At 33.2% G+C, this 19028-nt stretch overlaps 1 protein-coding gene and 1 long non-coding RNA gene across 2 annotated transcripts; both read right to left on the reverse strand.

Moving 5' to 3' along the window:
* Positions 1-32: 32 nt before the first annotated feature.
* Positions 33-1063, reverse strand: LOC106440568. Its single transcript, XR_007328941.1, has 3 exons — positions 751-1063; positions 502-584; positions 33-241 (listed from the first exon to the last, which is right to left on the reverse strand). It is a non-coding gene; the product is annotated as an uncharacterized LOC106440568 (long non-coding RNA).
* A 6800-nt stretch (positions 1064-7863) lies between these two features.
* On the reverse strand, positions 7864-10713 carry LOC106440565 (dehydrodolichyl diphosphate synthase 5-like). Its single transcript, XM_013882267.3, has 4 exons — positions 9484-10713; positions 8961-9183; positions 8801-8868; positions 7864-8532 (listed from the first exon to the last, which is right to left on the reverse strand). Exons 1-4 carry the CDS (start codon positions 9648-9650, stop codon positions 8088-8090), a joined length of 903 nt encoding a protein of 300 aa, XP_013737721.2. The 5' UTR covers positions 9651-10713; the 3' UTR covers positions 7864-8087.
* Between the last annotated feature and the right edge of the window lie 8315 nt (positions 10714-19028).

Here is a 19028-nt window from a genome sequence, read left to right on the forward strand (position 1 = left end):
GAAGCATAGTATCAGCTTAAAAAAACATACTCAGTATCATCTTAAAAAAAACATACTCAGAAACATAGTATCAGCTCAAAGAAACAGACTTATAAACATAGTATCAGCTTAAAGAAACAGACTCAAAATCACCCAAGACATTTCATATAGATCATCACATAAGATCAAGGTAGCCTTCTGAAATTGATCTCCACTGTTTGAAGAACCTGGTGGATGACTTCTTATGGATGCTAGTTGCTACCTACCTGTACACGTACACAACAAGAAACTTGTGATCAGCAACAAGTCACAAAATGTGATACCAAATTCAAGCATCAACCAAGAAACCTTTAGAGTATCAGAACAAGTTAGCTAGCCTATGAGAGCTGTTCAGTCAAGTTTCAGAGTATCCAAACTATGGTTAATATACTAAAATAATATTAGCTAAGAGTTTTAACCTCATATTGCAGAACTACTTGCTGTGGTTGTTGGATCCTTGTCTAAGTTTTTATATATACTTACATCTGTAAGGGGAAGCGCTTTGACTTGCTTAAATGCCTCTAGTGAATGTAGAATAGGTCTCACAATAGCTGGCAGAAAGAGTCCTACAAACAAAGTGAAGACAAAGATTCAATAACACGTTTCCAAGATTCAATAATTCAAAATTCATGATCATGTTGGTGCAATTTAATACAGAACAAAAATTGCTAGAAAACTTTTTGAGACCATTAGAAAGTTCAAGATTGTTTTAGAAAAAGCTTGATTGAGTACCTTATCTTTGACCAAACCACCAAAGGTGAAAACAACTGCAGTCTCTAAAGCCTGTAGAACTCGGCCCTGCATACATAACAGCACCTAAAATGTGAGTTTCAGAACCACTGATAATCAACCTGTTAAGCACAACAGCAAGAAAGCCCACAATATGCAAACTCGGCCAAGTTAGCTAGCTGTTGACCAACGTAACGACACACATGCGCACACATAGAACAATGTTGTTGTTTCAGCACAAAATCAATCAAACCCTGAGTTCACGACCTAAATTTTCTCTATAAATGGTTGATTAAACTTTTATTTTCTTTTTCTCTAACACCCTGAGCCTAAAACCAAATCGCTAAAATCCTAAAACCCTAAATGAAAAAGAATCTGTCTCGGAACTTCGAAGATTCCGTTCTCCCAAACCGTGAGGACCCAGAAAACGATCAAGATATCAAATCGAAGCCCTGGTCGAGACGAATCAGTCAGTGCAAACTGCTTGTCGATATGACCACTGACGCGCCCTCACGCACAGATACAGTGCGCGCCAATTTGCTTTGGAACCCTAATCCGAACCCGACGATACCGACGAACCCTAATCCGTTCGCGGCTCCGTTCCAGCTAGTGTCCACCTGACCAGCTCCAGCCCCAAGGCGTTCCTGATCCTAGACGAACTCAGCTCCATCCTACATCAAGGACAGCTCGCGATCTGCCAGCAACAGCTCCTGTTCCCATCAGAGGCGCTCGCGATCCGATAGAAGCAGCTCGCGTCCCAGCCAGCTCACATCCCGATCGTGTCTAAGCTCGAGGTTCATTCTTGGTGGTCCGGTTTCTACAAACAACTAAACTAAAGGTATTTCGAATTATAAGAACATAATGAATCGAATTTGGTTTATTGTAAAGAATGAAACCCTAAAATATAATCTCTAAGATGAAAGTCATAGGATAATAGATCAATCCCTAAGCGAGTAAATCTAAGCTCTATAAGTTCGATCCCCAAACCCTAAAAATCGAGATTGATCCATTGATCAATTAAAATCAGAACCTTAAAGGTTTTGAATCTCAAATCAAATCCCTTTGATCTAAGATCAAATTTTCGAAATCCCTAAACCCTATTTCGAAAACTATTGATTAATTAAAACTGATTGATTGATTGATTGAGATTGAATTTGATCATCCTGAAATTGAAATTGCTTGTTAATAAAATCGAAACACTAAAACCCTAATTCTGAAAATCGATTTTAATTGTTTGAAATTGAACATTGATTGGTTGATTTGATCACTTAGAATTGTTGTTAGGATTGTTCAAACTCGAATCTGATTGTTTGGTTTGTTTAAACTAAAACCCTAATGACCTAGTTTAGATTATTTTTAAAATCAAAATCTGAAATTACATATTAGGTTAAACTGTTTTAGACTTGATCATACTCGTGTCCGTGTGGCCTTGTTGCATTCATACCATAACTTAATCACATTGATTGATTGTAATTACACTTAGAACTTATTCTAGGAATGGTGTTGAATTGAATCAAATAGCCGTGTGGCTTGATCTTTGCTTGGCCGATAGGTTTGCTTTTTTTGATTGCATCATGAACTGATAGAAACAAACCATGTTAGGATTGCAATTACACGACAAACTAAATGCATAAAAACGAACTAGTTTGCATCCATGGCCGTGTGGCTTGCTCATTGGCCGTGAGGCATAGATCTTGGCTGTGAAGGCCTGTTTGATTGTTTGAACATAAAACTCTAATCGTTTAAACATTAAAAACTATTCCTAAAAGATCTAAAAATATTAATCTATAACTTCAGATGTCGAAAATCAACAACCTTGATTTCGCTGTCCTAAATCTATCGGGAGACAATTACCTTCAGTGGGCGCTCGATGCTAAGACCATCCTGAAATCCAAGGGACTCGGTGAGTGTATCACCGAAAAGAATAATGCCAATGAAAAGGATCTTTACAGAGTCATCTTGATCATTCGTCATCATCTAGCTGAGAGTCTCAAGGATCAATACTTAACCATTGAGAATCCACTAGATCTCTGGAATCAATTGACACTACAAGAAAACAGCGTAATTCTGACGGACATTATGACGGAAAATGAGATCCTCGGAATATTCCGACGATTTTCCAAGGAAATTTTGAGAAAACCCAAAATTTGGGTTTCCTCGGAATATACCGATGAAATACCGAGGAAATCATATTCCTCGGAAAAGACCGACGAATATCCGAGGATATATTATAGCCGTTAGAGAGCCGTTGGGGGATTTAAAAAATTCCGAAGAAATTCCGAGGAAAGAGCCGTTGCCGTCGGGATTCCGTCGGAATTTCCTCGGTACTGTCGGCAGCATTTCATCTATAAATACCCGCACCCCCCAACCTCTTCGTTCACTCCATTTCTTCATCCTCTAACATACTATATTTACACACGAATTTGATTGAAAAAAGCATGTCTTCTTCAAATTATTATCGTTCTTGGATCGATCGACCTAATTTGAATCCGAACACGAGATTGCTTACGGAAGAATACCAACGAGGTATAACCGAATTCATGGGGTTAGTTCAACGACAACCGGAAGCAGAAACGAGTATGTTACGATGTCTTTTCTCTAATTATAAAAACATAAAGATTATTAAAGAGTGGGATGTTTGGACTCATCTATATTTGAATGGGTTTACACAAAGTTACAAAATTTGGTATCATCATGAAGAAACTGATTATGAATATGGTAGTACTAGCGAACCTCAGCCTGCGGTTAGGTTAGAAGAACCATTTAGAATGGATGTAGATTATGGTGTAGGTACTGAGCAGATGGTAACTGATCATTTTAGAGGGGAAGATTTACCCAATGCAGAAGCTATGAGATTTTATGATATGCTGGATGCTGGAAAGTAACTCTTGTACGTAGGTTGCAGAGATGATCATTCAGCTTTATCATCTGCAACAAGACTGATGGACATTAAAACAGATTATAATTTGGCTGAAGACTGTATGGATGCGATTGCTGATTTTGTAAAAGGTATTCTACCTGAGGATAATGTAGCCCCTGGTTCATACTACGAGGTTCAGAAACTGGTAGCTGGTCTTGGTTTATCGTATCAGGTAATAGATGTATGTAGCGATAACTGCATGATTTATTGGAGGGCGGATGAACAGCGGGTTACATGCAAATTTTGTGGATATGCTCGTTATAAAGATACGAGTGGAAGAGAACATGTGCCATTTAAAAGGATGTGGTATTTGCCTTTGACGGAAAGGTTGCAGAGGTTGTATCAGTCTGAACGCACAGCGCAACCAATAGATGGCATGCGGAGCATTCAACAAATGGTGAGATTAGACATCCTTCAGATGCAAAAGCGTGGAAGCATTTCCAATCAACATATCCCGGCTTTGCGTATGAGAGAAGAAATGTCTACCTTGGATTATGTACTGATGGTTTCAGCCCGTTTGGCAAGAGTGGAAGACAGTATTCTCTATGGCCAGTCATTCTTACACCATACAACTTACCGCCAAACTTGTGCTTGCGGCGAGAGTTTTTGTTTCTCTCCATTCTCGTTCCCGGACCAGAGCATCCTAAGAGATCACTTGATGTGTTTCTTCAGCCACTAATATATGAGTTACAACAACTATGGGCTCAAGGTGCTGAAACATACGATGTTTCATGTAAATAAAACTTTCAAATGCGGGCAGTACTTATGTGGACAATAAGTGATTTTCCAGCATATGGTATGTTATCTGGAAGGACAACGCATGGAAGGCTATCATGTCCATATTGTCAAGATAACACTGATGCTTTCCAACTAAACACGGAAGGAAAACGTGTTGGTTTGACTGTCACAGGAGATTCCTACCACCTGATCATCCATATCGTAGGAGTAGGAAATTGTTTACGAAGAACAAGAGGGTGTTTGACAGTCCACCTCCGGAAATTTGTGGGGCAGATTTGTCGACACAACTAAGATATTTTGGTGCAGAAAGGACGCCAGACCAAGGTGGACATGTGCATTATCCGGTAGATGCTGTTGGAGAACTACATAACTGGCACAAAAGAGTATTTTCTGGGATCTGCCATACTGGAAGGATCATCTGCTGAGACATAATTTAGATGTCATGCATATTGAGAAGAACTTTTTTGACAATCTCATGAACACGATCCTTAACGTTTAAGGTAAAACAAAGAATAATTTGAAGTCAAGACTGGATTTAGTCGATATATGTGCTCGTTCAGAACTTCATGTTGATGAGAATGGTAGGGCTCCTTTTCCCATATATCGACTTGATGCAGAGGGAAAAGATGCGTTCTTTGATTGGATTTCAAACGATGTGGAATTTCCAGACGGTTACTCATCTAATTTGCGTAACTGTGTCGACAGAAAGGAAGGAAAGTTTATCGGCTTAAAGAGTCACGATTGCCATGTAATGATGCAGCGCCTCTTTCCGTTTGCCTTCAAGGAACTATTACCACGAAATATTCATGAAGCAATTGCAGGGATTAGTGCTTTCTTCCGCGATTTATGCACGAGATCAGTGACTCTTGAAGGTATTGAAAATTTGAAGACTAACATAGCCGTGATTCAGTGCAACCTTGAGAAGATATTTCCTCAATCATTTTTTGATGTTATGGAGCATCTTATTATTCACCTGGCAAGAGAATTGAAACTTGGTGGTCATGTGCAGTATAGATGGATGTATTTGTATGAGTGCTATATGTACCATTTGAAGAAGATGGTGAAAAATTATAGTAGGGTGGAAGGTTCTATAATCGCACAGATGATAAATTCAGAAACTTTAAACTTTGCCGAATTCTACTTTCCAGCAGAAGTGCAGAACAAAAACAGAAGACCTGCTCGGCATGATGATAGAGGCGAACGGGCAACATATCATGTTACGGTTCCAGACATCTTCACAGATGTTGGATGACTTAGCGGAAAACCAAAGGACCGTCGACTTACCGAGCAGGAGCGCAGTCATTTGCAAACACATTTGCTCACCAACTGCGAAGATGTTCTTCAATATGAGAGGTAAATAAATTAGCTTAAAAATTTTTATTTTAACAAGTTAAAATTTAAATCTTAATTAATTATATTATTGTCAACATAAAATTATGTTTGGGATTACAACTTGAGTAAATAAATGATGGGATCCTTGTGAATCATATGGCATACACTGAAAAGGTACTCAAGAGATTCAATATGGTTGATTGCCATTCTCTGACCAGTCCCATGGTCGTGAGGTCTCTCGGCCTGGACACTGACCCATTCCGTCCCAAGATGGACGATGAAGATGACATAGGTCCCGAAATGCCATATCTCAGTGCCATAAGAGCTTTAATGTACTTGGCAACTCACACACGGCCTGATATAAGCTTTGCCGTGAATCTACTATCTAGGTTTAGCTCATGTCCGACCCAGAGGCATTGGAATGGGATCAAACATGATCTTCGTTACCTGCAAGGAACGAAAAAATTGGGTCTATATTATACTAACCATAACAAAGATGGTTTAGTTGGCTTTGCTGATGCTGGTTATTTATCAGATCCACATCAAGCTCGATCACAGACAAGATATGTCTTTACACATGGAGGTACGGCCATATCATGGCGTTCCATGAAACAAACCATCGCGGCCACTTCATCTAATCACTCGGAAATCTTGGCCATACATGAGGCCAGCCGCGAGTGTGTTTGGTTGAGGTCGATGACCTAACACGTTCGAGCTGATTGCGGGATGGGCGAGTGCAAAAAGCCAACTGTGATGTATGAGGACAATGCTGCGTGCATTGCTCAGCTCAAGGACGGTTACATAAAAGGTGATAGGACGAAGCACATATTGCCTAAGTTCTTCTTTACTCACGAGCTTCAGAAAGCCGGTGAGGTCCAGGTCGTCCAAGTACGATCCAGTGACAATTCAGTTGACCTATTCACCAAGGCACTTCCTACCTGCACGTTCAGGAAGCTCATACATCAGATTGGGATGCATAGGATAAAGGACCTCCACTGAGGTTCACATCAGGGGGAGTAGTACGTGTTGTACTCTCTTTCCTTCATCATGGTTTTGTCCCACTGGGTTTCCTGATAAAGTTTTAATGAAGCAACATTAAGCGTATTACAATCCCTGTATGGTTATGGCATCCAAGGGGGAGTGTTATAAATCAATTGGTGGATGTCCATAACCGGCCCGGTCCATAACCGGCCCGGTCCATAACCGGCCCGGTCCATAACCGGCCCATACACTTACAGAGAGAGACGGCCCAAACCTAGAGAGAGAGAGGCGGCTACAACTTGCCTATTTCCTAATTCGCTTAAGTTTATGATTTGTCATCTTTCCTATTATTGTATTTCCATTTATCTCTCTTGTAACCCCTATATAAAGGGAACACTTATTCATTAATAATATACAGAAACTTACGGTTCTAAATCCTTAAGTTTACAACAAAAACGACGTTGTTTCGGTTAACTTTAAAAAAAAAAAAACCCATCGGGTACCCGAAGCCCGACAGTGTAAACCCGATAGGGTAATAAACAAAACAAGACCCGCCCAACAAAAACCCGCGAGTTTTAAAATCTAAAAGTACGGGTTTTGGGTTTCAAATTTCAACCGGGCTTCGGGTACCCTATGGGTAAAAACCCATTATTAACATCGGGAAGTCACAAGTCTGCTATAATCTTCTTGAGTGTAGGAACAATGTTCGGATCTCTATCATTGGAGACTCATCTAAACTTCCGAAATCTCTTTTAGAAGTTATAAACGAAGTTGAGGAAGTCACAAAGAACAACACGAGGCTTCAGCTAATCGTAGCAGTTGGTTACAGCGGGAAGTACGATGTTGTACAAGCGTGTAGAGGCATTGCACAGAGAGTGAAAGACGGTGAGATCGATGTTGAGGAGATAGACGAGGGACTGATCGAGCAAGAGCTTGAGACGAACGTTACTGAGTTTCCTTACCCGGATCTGCTGATACGAACGAGTGGTGAGCTAAGAGTGAGTAACTTCTTGTTGTGGCAGTTGGCTTACACTCTTCTTTGCTCAAGAGCTCTGGCCTGATTTTGGGAGGAACGGTTTTGTTGAAGCATTGATGTCGTTTCAGCAGAGACAGCGACGCTTCGGTGGTCGTAAATCTTGAGTTTCTTTTTCATTGGTGTAATAAAAACTGTATATGATGTGTAATAATGGACGTTTTATACCTCAAGAACTAGACCTTTTGAGATATTCCAGTTTCTTGTGTCACAAGAGAACGATGTTACTAACAACTTATACATGCGTGTGAGAATCAAAGAACAATAATACACAAAAGCAAAAGGCAAATTATTGCAAACAAGTGCATTTTATTTGTGAGAAATGAAATACAAAGTTTAAACTCGTCGACCGAATCGCCTCTGCCTTTGCTGATACCAAGTCAAAGCCTGAAGATACTCAGCCTCACCAAAGTCAGGCCATAGAATGTTAGGAAAGTAGAGCTCAGTGTAAGCAGATTGCCATAAGAAGAAGTTACTAATCCTTTGCTCTCCACTCGTTCTGATCAATAGGTCAGGATTTGGAAACTCGCTACAGTTTGTCATCAACTCTTTATCTATCACACTCTCGTCAATGTCTTCTACTTGGATCACCCCATTTTTAGCCTTTTCGGCTAGACTTTTGCACGCTTGCAGTATATCAAATTTTCCACTATAGTCTATTGCTAAAATGAGATGCTTCCCTTCATAACTCTTTGTAGCTTCCTCTGTTTCTCTTATCAAACTTAGAAGTGACCGGGGGATTTTCGTCCGGTTTCCAATAACCGAGATCTTGATTTTATCTCTATATAAAAAAATAAAAAAAATAAAAACATCATGGTGTTGAAATGACAACAATTTCAGTTTTAGTTTTTTATTTTAAAAGAAAACTCATAGTATTATCCATTTTTTGTGAAGAATTTGTTCTCGTCTTATGCTAGCTTTTATTATAGAACTTTTTATCAACAAATCTATTTTATTTTTGGTTTTCCTCAAGTAATTCAAACCTAGAAACTAAAACTAAAACTCTACGTAATGTTTTTCTTAAAGGATCTAAACTATATGGTGGGTACCTTTGGAAGAAAGGCAGCTCAGACCTAAAGTTTTCCTCAAACAAGGACATCAGGCCGTTAACTTCATCCTGGTTAATCATTTTAAAAAAATCAAAATAAACAAAATATAAGAAACTCTTGGAAACGTGTTGCAAAAGTTATCTCCTCTTTTCATCACCACCTCGGGTCTTGCCCAATTTTCAGTGGAGAAAGCAAAGAGTGAGACAGTGTTTATCCCCATAGCGAAACAGTCCTTAGCATTCTCTATAACCCTCCTCGCTCCGGCCTTGTGACCATCCGATGTCCCGACTCCTCGTTTCTGCGCCCAACGTCTGTTTCCGTCCAGTATAATCGCCACATGCTTTGGCAATCCCCCTCGTTTCTCTTTCTCTCCCATTGTACCACTACACAATAGTTAAGAACAAACAAAGTTCAAGGCTTATAATATAAAAAGACATGCATATTTCTAGTAGAAAGTTAGAGATCCCCAGTTGAGTAACGCCGGTACATCATATTTTGAAGAGGAATCACCTAATAAGACTAATATATAGTTAGAAGTCAGTGGGACCCGCTTATTCAACATTATGAAGATAACCCTGTCCGTTTGTCTTTTTGGTTCTTTCAAATTGCATGTTATAAGGAAGATAAGCTTGCAAGGAGCTTAACACGTAAAAACTATATATGATTAAACAAAAGCAGACTACCGTTTCTCGTTCCTCTCTCCCTCGTCATCGTTCTGAGAAGCTGCAAGTTTAATGAATCTGAGGATGTTTCTTATGGAGAAAGGAACACTTAGACGCCTAGAGATGAAGAGACCAGGGATGAGTATAATAGCAATAAAAGTCAAAACAACTGAGAAAAGAGACACCATTTTTCCTTTATTTTGTCTTTGTTTTAATGTTTGTTCGAAGTGGAGCACTCGATTTTGTATTTAAAGAGCTTCGAGTTCAAAGAGGCACATGATCAACGGAACGTTCGCTCTCGCGCGCTCTCTGGCTTTTTTTTTATGCTACGCAAAAACAGGTCATACGTATTTAAGGGTTAGTAAGATCTTACGACACTTGTAAATCACTAAATGTTTCATCACGTGTTTTTCTTATTAGATTAAGACATTTTCATGAGCTCTGATTTGGGCTTAGATCAACATAAATATATAACTTTCACATTACATCAATGAAGTCTCGTAAAGTATTAAATCAACTGGTATCCCACAAATACCCAAATTGAGGTAATATAAGTATGGTATTTTCTTAGCAAAAAAAAAGTATGGTATTTTAGAACAAAAAGAAAAGAAGGTATAATGTTTCTTTTTACATTCGTTACCAAAAGGAAAAATGTTAACATTAATGTTGAAGCTTAGTCGTGTAGATACAGTCATGGTCTCATATTTTGTTTGCCTGCATTTAGTTTTTTTATTCCCTCCATTATAAGAGCAATCAACTAGCTCCTCTTTTTAGTGGAGTGTTTACGCAAGCGCCAAATGCTAGTTGAAACTCTCAGTAGTATCATGTTGCAACTAACCTCTATGGGCATCTCCAATGGTGTACTCACCTTTGGAATGTTTAGGTATATTATATTATTATTATTTTTTTCAAAATAGTTAAAGATTCTAATCAAATAAGTATGTCCAATGGTGTTATTCATTAGGAATCTTTAAGAATAAAAAAATAATAAATTTGAAAATATTTTTAATTTTTTTCAAAAAAATTAAAACATGTTAAATTGAAATATTTATTTATTAAATTGAAATATTTATTGTGATGAAACCCGATTCGATTGAAAACCCTAATCCATAATTCCGTAACCTAATTTGCGAAGAAAACCACATGAAACCCTATGTAAATCCAAAGAATCAGAGGAGAAAGAACATAACAACCCGTCGATTCATCAATCCTACCCGGAGAGAGCGAATCGTCAATCGCAGAGACAAACTTTTTTTTTTTTTCTCCTCTCCACTACAAATGACACGAACACGGGAAACCCTTCACGCGATAGACAAAACTCAACTGCCACGTCAACAAGGATTCACGCAAAAAAATCCTTAGGAAAGGATTGATCCTGAAGCAATATGAGTTTAATATTAATATTATATGGTTAATAGTGAAGGATTTGTACTCTAGGATTTATTAAAAACCCCCGTTGTACATGTTCTAATACGGCCAAATGACCGTAAGGCTCTTCGTGGCGATTATTTGCATTGTGTTTTCTGAAAAATGTTTGGATTTTTCTCATATAATAAAATAAAATATAATAGTCAGCTCTAAAACAAGAGTTAGATAATGTATTAAGTGATCAGTGTAACCAGGGGCGGACCCACGCGTGGTGATGTGGGGTCACTTGATACTACAAATATAATATAAACCAAAATTTTAAGCAATGTACGCTAGTTGACTATGGTATTTTGGGTTTAAAAAGTGGTAGATGAAACCCATAGACACAGGTTCAACTCCTTCAATGACCATTATTTTTATTATATTCTTTGTATTTATGACCCCAGATAAAAAAAACTTTATTGGTTCACTGTTGAGTGAGGGCAGCCCCATCGGTAAAAACCTGCCAAAGGTTCTGAAAAAATAAAAGAATTAATATTTTAATAAAAAAATTATATTTTAATTTTCTGTAAATACAAAATCCAACAAACAGACGACAGGTGTAGAACTTAGTATCTAATCACTTCTCTGCACCTCTCTGCAGACAACTCCTCTTTCTTTGTACTTGCTCTAATCATCTACGGGCTGAAAAGTTGATGTTTTTAAAAGTATAGTTATTCTTGTTTGGACTTCTAAAAGATGAAAATGTATGTTGTAGATAGGTTTATCATCCTTCTCAAAGCCCTTTCTAAATTCTAATCAGCCCATTTGATAAATGGAAAGTCAGCAAAGAATGAAAAATTCGCAAGGAAAAAGAAGCCGGCGCAGAAAAAAGAATTTTTTTGTTAGATATGTCTTTCAATCTGACTCACCTCGAATTTGTGTATTACACCGAATTCGGATTAAACCATGTAAAAGTATTAAGATAGCAACATGTACAAGTACTATTTGACATGAATTGTAGTATACAATTTAACTTCTATTCAACTTTACATGTTGATGTTTCTTAGAGTATAGTTATTAGAGCAATCTCAATGTCAGTTGTTCAATGAGTATTTACCAATAAAAATAAAAAGAGAAAAAGTAAAAGAGATTAGAAGAGTTTTTAATGGATATTTTCGGAAAATATATTTTGAGATACTTTTTCAAATTTCTTTTGACAAATGTTTGTGTATTTATGGTTTAAATTTATTTAAAATATTAAATTTAATCGGACAATTGAATATTGCTAATATATTAATATTACTAAATTAAGATATTAGTTGAAATACTTGTTAGTATGAATTTAAAATTTATTCAATTAAATCATGTGATACAACAAGTACTGATATTCTAAAATTGTTTAATAACAAAAAATGACCATTTTAATCGTGAAATTAGCGAATTCCATACCAAATTCTTGTCCAAACAAAGTCACCAGGCCATCATCCATAAGTGTTCTCTCTCTCTTGTTGCTTGTAGTGTAAGCAATCTTGTTGCTAGTTAAAAATACTTTAGAAATGTGGTGTTCGTAGTTTTTTTTCCAGAAACATAGACAGACTCCGCTAGGACTATGCAAATCAAACCGGTAACTCCACATCCATGTAAACGAGAAAAGCCGGTTATTTCTGAACATTGCGTGTAGGCATATCCACCTTTGTATTTTCCGTTCTAAGAATATGTATCAACTCTAAATGATTGAACTCTCCTTTAGTTTCTGGATGTTTTGTAGTTATCGTGGTTGTATTTTAAAATGAAAAAATGAAATTTTTTATATAGTTTTAAATATATTTTATTCGTTGATTCGTTCAATTTTAGGAGAAATACACTTAGTATTATATAATGAACCGATTATCACATTATCTGATTCGAGTTTAAAATGTTTTCCAGTTTGCGTTATTAGGTAGTTAGCTCGTCTATTATCAAACTAAAATATTAATTGTTTAAGCTAAGGCATAAACTCAAGCTTTCCACATAGCTGTGATTTTGTGACTATAACCAGTTTTGGGCATAAATCTATAAAACATTAGTTTATCTCTCTAATTTTTTGAAGAAAATTATATAGATATAAATTTCCAAATTCATAAACTTTATTTTTATCAAAATATGTTCTAAATTGTATACAATCTCTAAAGTTTCAGGACTATTCCTGTTTGTGATTTCTGTTCAAAAGATATATGAATCGGAATGATCCCATAGCGAGACACATACAGTTTGTGATTATTTAATAGTATGCTTGTTTTGAATATTGATATCATTAGGGTGAGCGTTCAGATACGCGCTCGTTCAGGTTTATATCGGATATTTCAAATTTTTGGGTATTTCAATATAGGGAACTAGAACCCGTTCAAATATTTTTGTACTTCAGGTCGGGTTTAGGTATTTTTAGTTTGAGTTCAATTATTTCGGATCGGCTTCAAATATTTAGATTTGGAAAAATCAAAATTTTCATTGCTCAACTTTCTTGTATTTAAAAAATAAAATAAAATGATTCATTGCTCAACTTTCTTGTAGTGATCATACATACATATTAAACTGATATGCAAAAAATATATTCTCTTGATTTTGGATGTTTGAAAATATTTTTTCATAATTTAAGAAGTAAAATATTTTTATATTTTAAATAAATTTTAATTTTATTAAAAAAAATTACAATAAAATTTATTTTATTCTCTATTGTATAATTAGTTGATTAAATTTAATATATAATTTAATTAACACTTTTAGATAAAAGTAATTTTTAATATATGTGATTACATAAAAGCTTACATTGAATCTCTTAGACATTATTTACCAAGTGATTACAATCACTATAAGAAATGAAGACGTGGTTTTACAAAAATGTGATATGGCACAAATCCAATTGTGACATGTAACAATTTTCATTATAAAGTTTTATACAGTTTTCGTAAGGTATTTTAATATGGTAATAATTATTAACTTCTTTATTATCATTAATTTTAATCTTCTATACAAGTATTTATTTTTGACAACACTATTAAAATATATTAAAATTAACAACTCATATATCACTATTATATATATTACATTAATACAAATAAACTAAATAGTAAATAGGAGAATTCCATGTTTAGCACTTTCATGGTACCATTATTCATTTTTACCAACACTAAAGAGATATTTTCGAAAATACTTTCTTCATTAAGTGGCAAAAAATTCTTATACCATTGTTCTCTATATATATAATAAATAATTATTATAGAAAAAAAATGTTTCTGAATTATATTTTTTCAAATTTGAACTTTTTTATAATTTATTTTTTGAATTTTTCTTTTTCGAATTTTATTTTTTCAAATTTTCTTTTTGAAAATCGAAAATTATGTTTGAAATTATTTTTTAAAATTTTTCAAATTTTTTAAGTATTTATTTATATATTTATAAGAATCCAAAATTTTATATTCCAAAAACCCTACACCCCTCAATTCTAAACCATAAGTCTATATTAGTTAATTCTAGGGGTATAATTGTCTTTTAGTTTTCATTATAACTGAGAGTAAAAATGATTAGTGTAAACATGAAAAGTGATACTGTGAATGTGGTATTTGTGAAAATTTCTCATTGTAAATATAGTTACAAATATATTTTTTACACGAACTTATATGTCATATTTTGTATAAATCCAAATTTAACAAAAATTAATTGTAAATATGCATCAACAAATACAAAACTAAAATAACACTAATCAAATGTTTTTTTGATTGGTAAATGATTAATTTTTATCTTTTTATTCGATTAATTAACATATTGATTTTTTTCAGTTTAACATATTTTAACTAAAACAAACAAAAATCCAAAATTTATTAGAATATATTTAAAACTAAGTGGCAAGAGTTATATTTAATAATTAAATATAATATATCTAAAATTTAGTTTTTAATACAATATATTATAAATTTATTAAAACTTAAATAAAATAAGATTGAAATAGTTTGACCAAATCAAACGAAATAAGACAAAAAAAATATGTTTGTGATTTTTTAACCAATAAATTAAAATATAAAAACAATTATGTCCAAATGTAAATAAGATTTTTCTAAATAAAAGAATATTTACGCTTAAAAGTTATTGTTTATACGCATGGCGAAGGAAAACTACTAGTAGAGAAATAGGGAAAATGATATTTAAAACACTAAAAGTGTCATTTACTAGCACTTTAAAGACTGGAGTTTTTTGGCTATCACTTTAAACCTTCAAAGTTACATTTTTATCGTAATAAACCTCTAATGACGTTTTTTGTTTATAGGCGATCAATACTGTTTATTTCACAAGTTAAAATAATGACTTGTCGTTTTTTTTTTCAAAAACTAAAAATAAATTTGAAAAATTCTAAAATCTAAAATAAGATCTGAAATTAAAAATTCAAACATAAAAATTAAAATTATAAATATTTAACTGAAAAATTTATATTCATTTTAAAATTCCATCCAATGACAATAACCGTCACTTATGACGATATCAAAACTTGTCACCATCAAAAACAATATATCAAAACTTGTCACCATCAAAAACTTTTTTTAAAAAAAAAACCCGAGTATCTGGACACTTACGTAGCTCGACTAGCGCCTAAGTACACTTCTGCATAAAGCATCCTGGGGGCTGTCTATTTCACCATGTGTTAATTGATGGTGGCCACGTGCTGGACTAATAATTCTTTTAAATAGATCATTGTCCCAAAAATATTTTCTAAGAAGGAAAATGACTAAAATATTTTATTAAAGAAGCAAAAAACTCTTAGGAGACTACATTGCCTTTCTCTGAGGCATGAACTTCAATGTGACTACCCTGAAAATCTTCGCATGCGAAGCCGTCACTTGCACTGAAAATATCTTACAGAGGAACCTTAACTATCCTTCCATGTCAGCTAAATTATCGAGATCTAATAGCTCTTTCACCATCACTTTCAACAGAACGGTCACTAACGTCGGTACCCCCAACTCTACGTACAAAAGCAAGGTACTTGCAGGTCACGGTTCTACTCTCGGCGTTAAGGGTCTCCCCTAGTGTTCTATCTATGAAGTCTGTGAATGAGAAGCAGTCTTTCACAGTGACTGTTTCAGGCAGCAATGTTGACCCAGAACTGCCTAACTTCGCAATTCTAGTCTGGTTTGATGGCACCCATAACGTGAGAAGCCCCATTGTTGTTTATACTGATGAGGCTTCATACTAGAGTTGTCAGTTATCATAATAAATTAACTATACTTTGATCGCGCGGATGTTATTATTATTTTTTTGTCATCAACGTTAACAAATTCATACGGACTCTGCAAACCAAACCGGTAACTCTGCATCCATGATGTGAACGACGAAAGACGGTTGTTTTAGTTTGTAACATATATTGTATTGTATTGTTGTTTGATCTATAAATAAATGATATAAATACATTTTGACCATGTTTTTAAAAATATTTATAAGTTATTGGTTACTTATTTGGTTTGGATATTGACATTAATCAAATAAATATATTAAATAACTTGTATATTATATAAATTAGTTTGAATTACATTTATATGAAAAGATTTAATCTATTATATTTTATATTTTATATAAATCATTTTTATAAAATTTATAAGTTTATTTTATTTTTAAGATATTTTTTTATTTTTTTATTTATTTTTTTAAAATTTTTTAATTTTTTTTTAAATTTTTGTAACAAATCTTATTTTGAAAATAGGAATACTGTAATATAATTATATATTTTACATTAACTGATGTTCTAGTTTAAAATTAAAAAAAATATATTATAATTTTTTTTGTGAAGATTTGTATATATACTGTAAATTGACAATATCGTAACAATTATTTTACAAAAATATTTAAAAATGGGCCTTTAACATTTATATATGAATTTGACAAAGTTTAATTGGCCCATCAATTTATTTATTTTTTGGAGCAAAGACCAACAAACAATTTTATTCTTGTAAATAAAAAAGTCATCGATAATTTTTGGTTACGTGTTGGTTCTCTAGGGTTGTTTCACGGGGTCAGTGAAACTTTTCTTTGATTTCTCAACAACTAAGCTTTTTATTGAGCAGAAGTAATCCTTAAAAAATTAATTGAGAGATGTTTCTCTTGCATGTATATGTAATCAATAATTTTTTTAGTCTTGTTTGTTAAAAATGAATATAAAGAAATAACTTGACAAAATCTATATTGAGTTAGATTTAAGAGGCTACCATTTTACATGAAAAATATATAAAAATATATAAACTATGATTACATGTTACCGCAATAACATCAAAAATCAATGCCAAATATATATTTACTACAAACAAGCTAAACAATTTAGGTTCATACTTTAAGGGTTTATTTTAAGAACTAAACTGTAATTCTTTTTAATTAAAACCAATCAATTTAGCAGCAATTTGACACCAAAATTTAGTCTCCAAGTGGAACTTTAGGTCAATAATCGTAAATTAAAAAAAAATCTTTTTTTTCATAAAACCCAACAATGATAAACTTAATACACATAACGCAAATTAGTCAAACTGAAGGACCATAATACCTCAGCCACCATAATATCTCAGTCACGACGATCATGTATTATAAAATATTTTACAACATATTATTCTACACCTATAAATTAGCTAAATATTAAAACACACAAAATAAACACATTATACAAAACAAAGATAACATTTTCGTACGAATCGCGGACAGACCACTAATATATTATATTTCATTGATTTTTTTACTAATATATTATATTTCATTGGTTTTCATGAAAGTATAAATGGTCGAAGAACTTAATACAACTGATCTTGATTAAAACTAAAGAACTTTTCCCATACATCAGAAACAACAAAGGTTAGTGGATTACTTAGCGTTATGTTTCGATTTCAGCAGCAAATCCAGTTCGTGAAGAACTTTTCCCATACATCAGAAACGAACAAAGGTTGCTCAACCTCTTTTAAATACCTTGACACGTTTGAGTAATGAGAAGCTCTTATTTGAAGACATTTTGACTCTGTTTAGTAGTCGAGCTATGTGTCCATTTTATTTATAGACACATGCTAAAATGGGTCGTAAAGCTTTGGGTCGTAAAGGTTAGAAGAGGTTATTGGGAGATGAATTTGTGTAGAGTTTGTGAATTTTAAGAATCTATTGTTATTGGTTCTTGGATTTCAAAAATCTTAGTAGAATCCATTATTATTGGTTTAAGAATTTTCAAAATCCATTCAAATCTCTCGTTATTCAAAAAGTTTAGTTATTATTGATTTTCTAATTCTAACTAAATCTAGTGTTATTGGGAGATGATTTATATTCATTTTTACTCATAATACTCAACTTTCAAAATATCATATGTATCCATGTGATTTTCAAAATCCTTGTGATAAAGATACTAGAAAACAAAATAATTATTCTTACCAAATATCTATTGCACCTTAAATCCAAATTATATGTTCAAAACTATAATTCATTACATTTATATACTTTTACATTTTTGAATATATAATTATTTTTAAAAATATTATATTGTTTAATATAAATAATAACAATTAGATTTACAAATCTTAATAATTTTAAAATATTTTTTTTTAAGTTTCAAAAAACATGTTCGGGTTTGAAAAAAAAAATATAAAAACAACTTTTTCTTTATTTTTTATTTTTTTATTACTTATACATCTATACCGTAAGGGGTAAAATAGTCTTTTCCATTTTTAATGAAACTTCTTTGGGTCATTTTCTTTTTTTTAATGCTCTTTTTTGACAAAATCTTTTAAAATGGTTGTTTAAGAAAATTGTTCAATTTTGTATATATCAGTATTATTTTCTTTTTAATTTGAAAGCAAAAAATAAATAATCATGCTATATGATTTAGAAAATAAATATATTTTATATTTATTTTACAAAAAATGATAAAAAGAGGTAATACAAATTCATGAAAATCTATATCAATCTAAAAAAGTTATGATCAAATTTCATAAGTCAATGTATATAAATTTTCACAATCCACATAACTTTTTTAAATCTATCAACTCTCAAAATTTACAAATTTTACGCAAATTCATCTCTTAATGATAAATATTAGAATGTAGTTGAGATATGCTAAGGATAATAAGTAAGATATCAGGTCATTTTAGGAAAATAATATTAAATTTAGTATATGTAAGCGTGATATAAGGTTGACAAAAAAGATTTATTTCATTTAATTTACGTAT

The sequence above is a fragment of the Brassica napus genome, chromosome C9 (assembly GCF_020379485.1).
Source record: "Brassica napus cultivar Da-Ae chromosome C9, Da-Ae, whole genome shotgun sequence".
Taxonomy (NCBI): Eukaryota; Viridiplantae; Streptophyta; class Magnoliopsida; order Brassicales; family Brassicaceae; genus Brassica; species Brassica napus.

Excerpts from the sequence above, each read along its gene's own strand:
- LOC106440565 (XM_013882267.3), bottom strand. The coding sequence starts at position 9,650 with ATGGTGTCTCTTTTCTCAGTTGTTTTGACTTTTATTGCTATTATACTC. Across the intron at positions 9,184-9,483 it reads GGAGAGAGGAACGAGAAACG|TGGTACAATGGGAGAGAAAG; the intron begins GTAGTCTGCTTT and ends ACTATTGTGTAG. Across the intron at positions 8,533-8,800 it reads GAGCTGCCTTTCTTCCAAAG|AGATAAAATCAAGATCTCGG; the intron begins GTACCCACCATA and ends TTTTTTATATAG.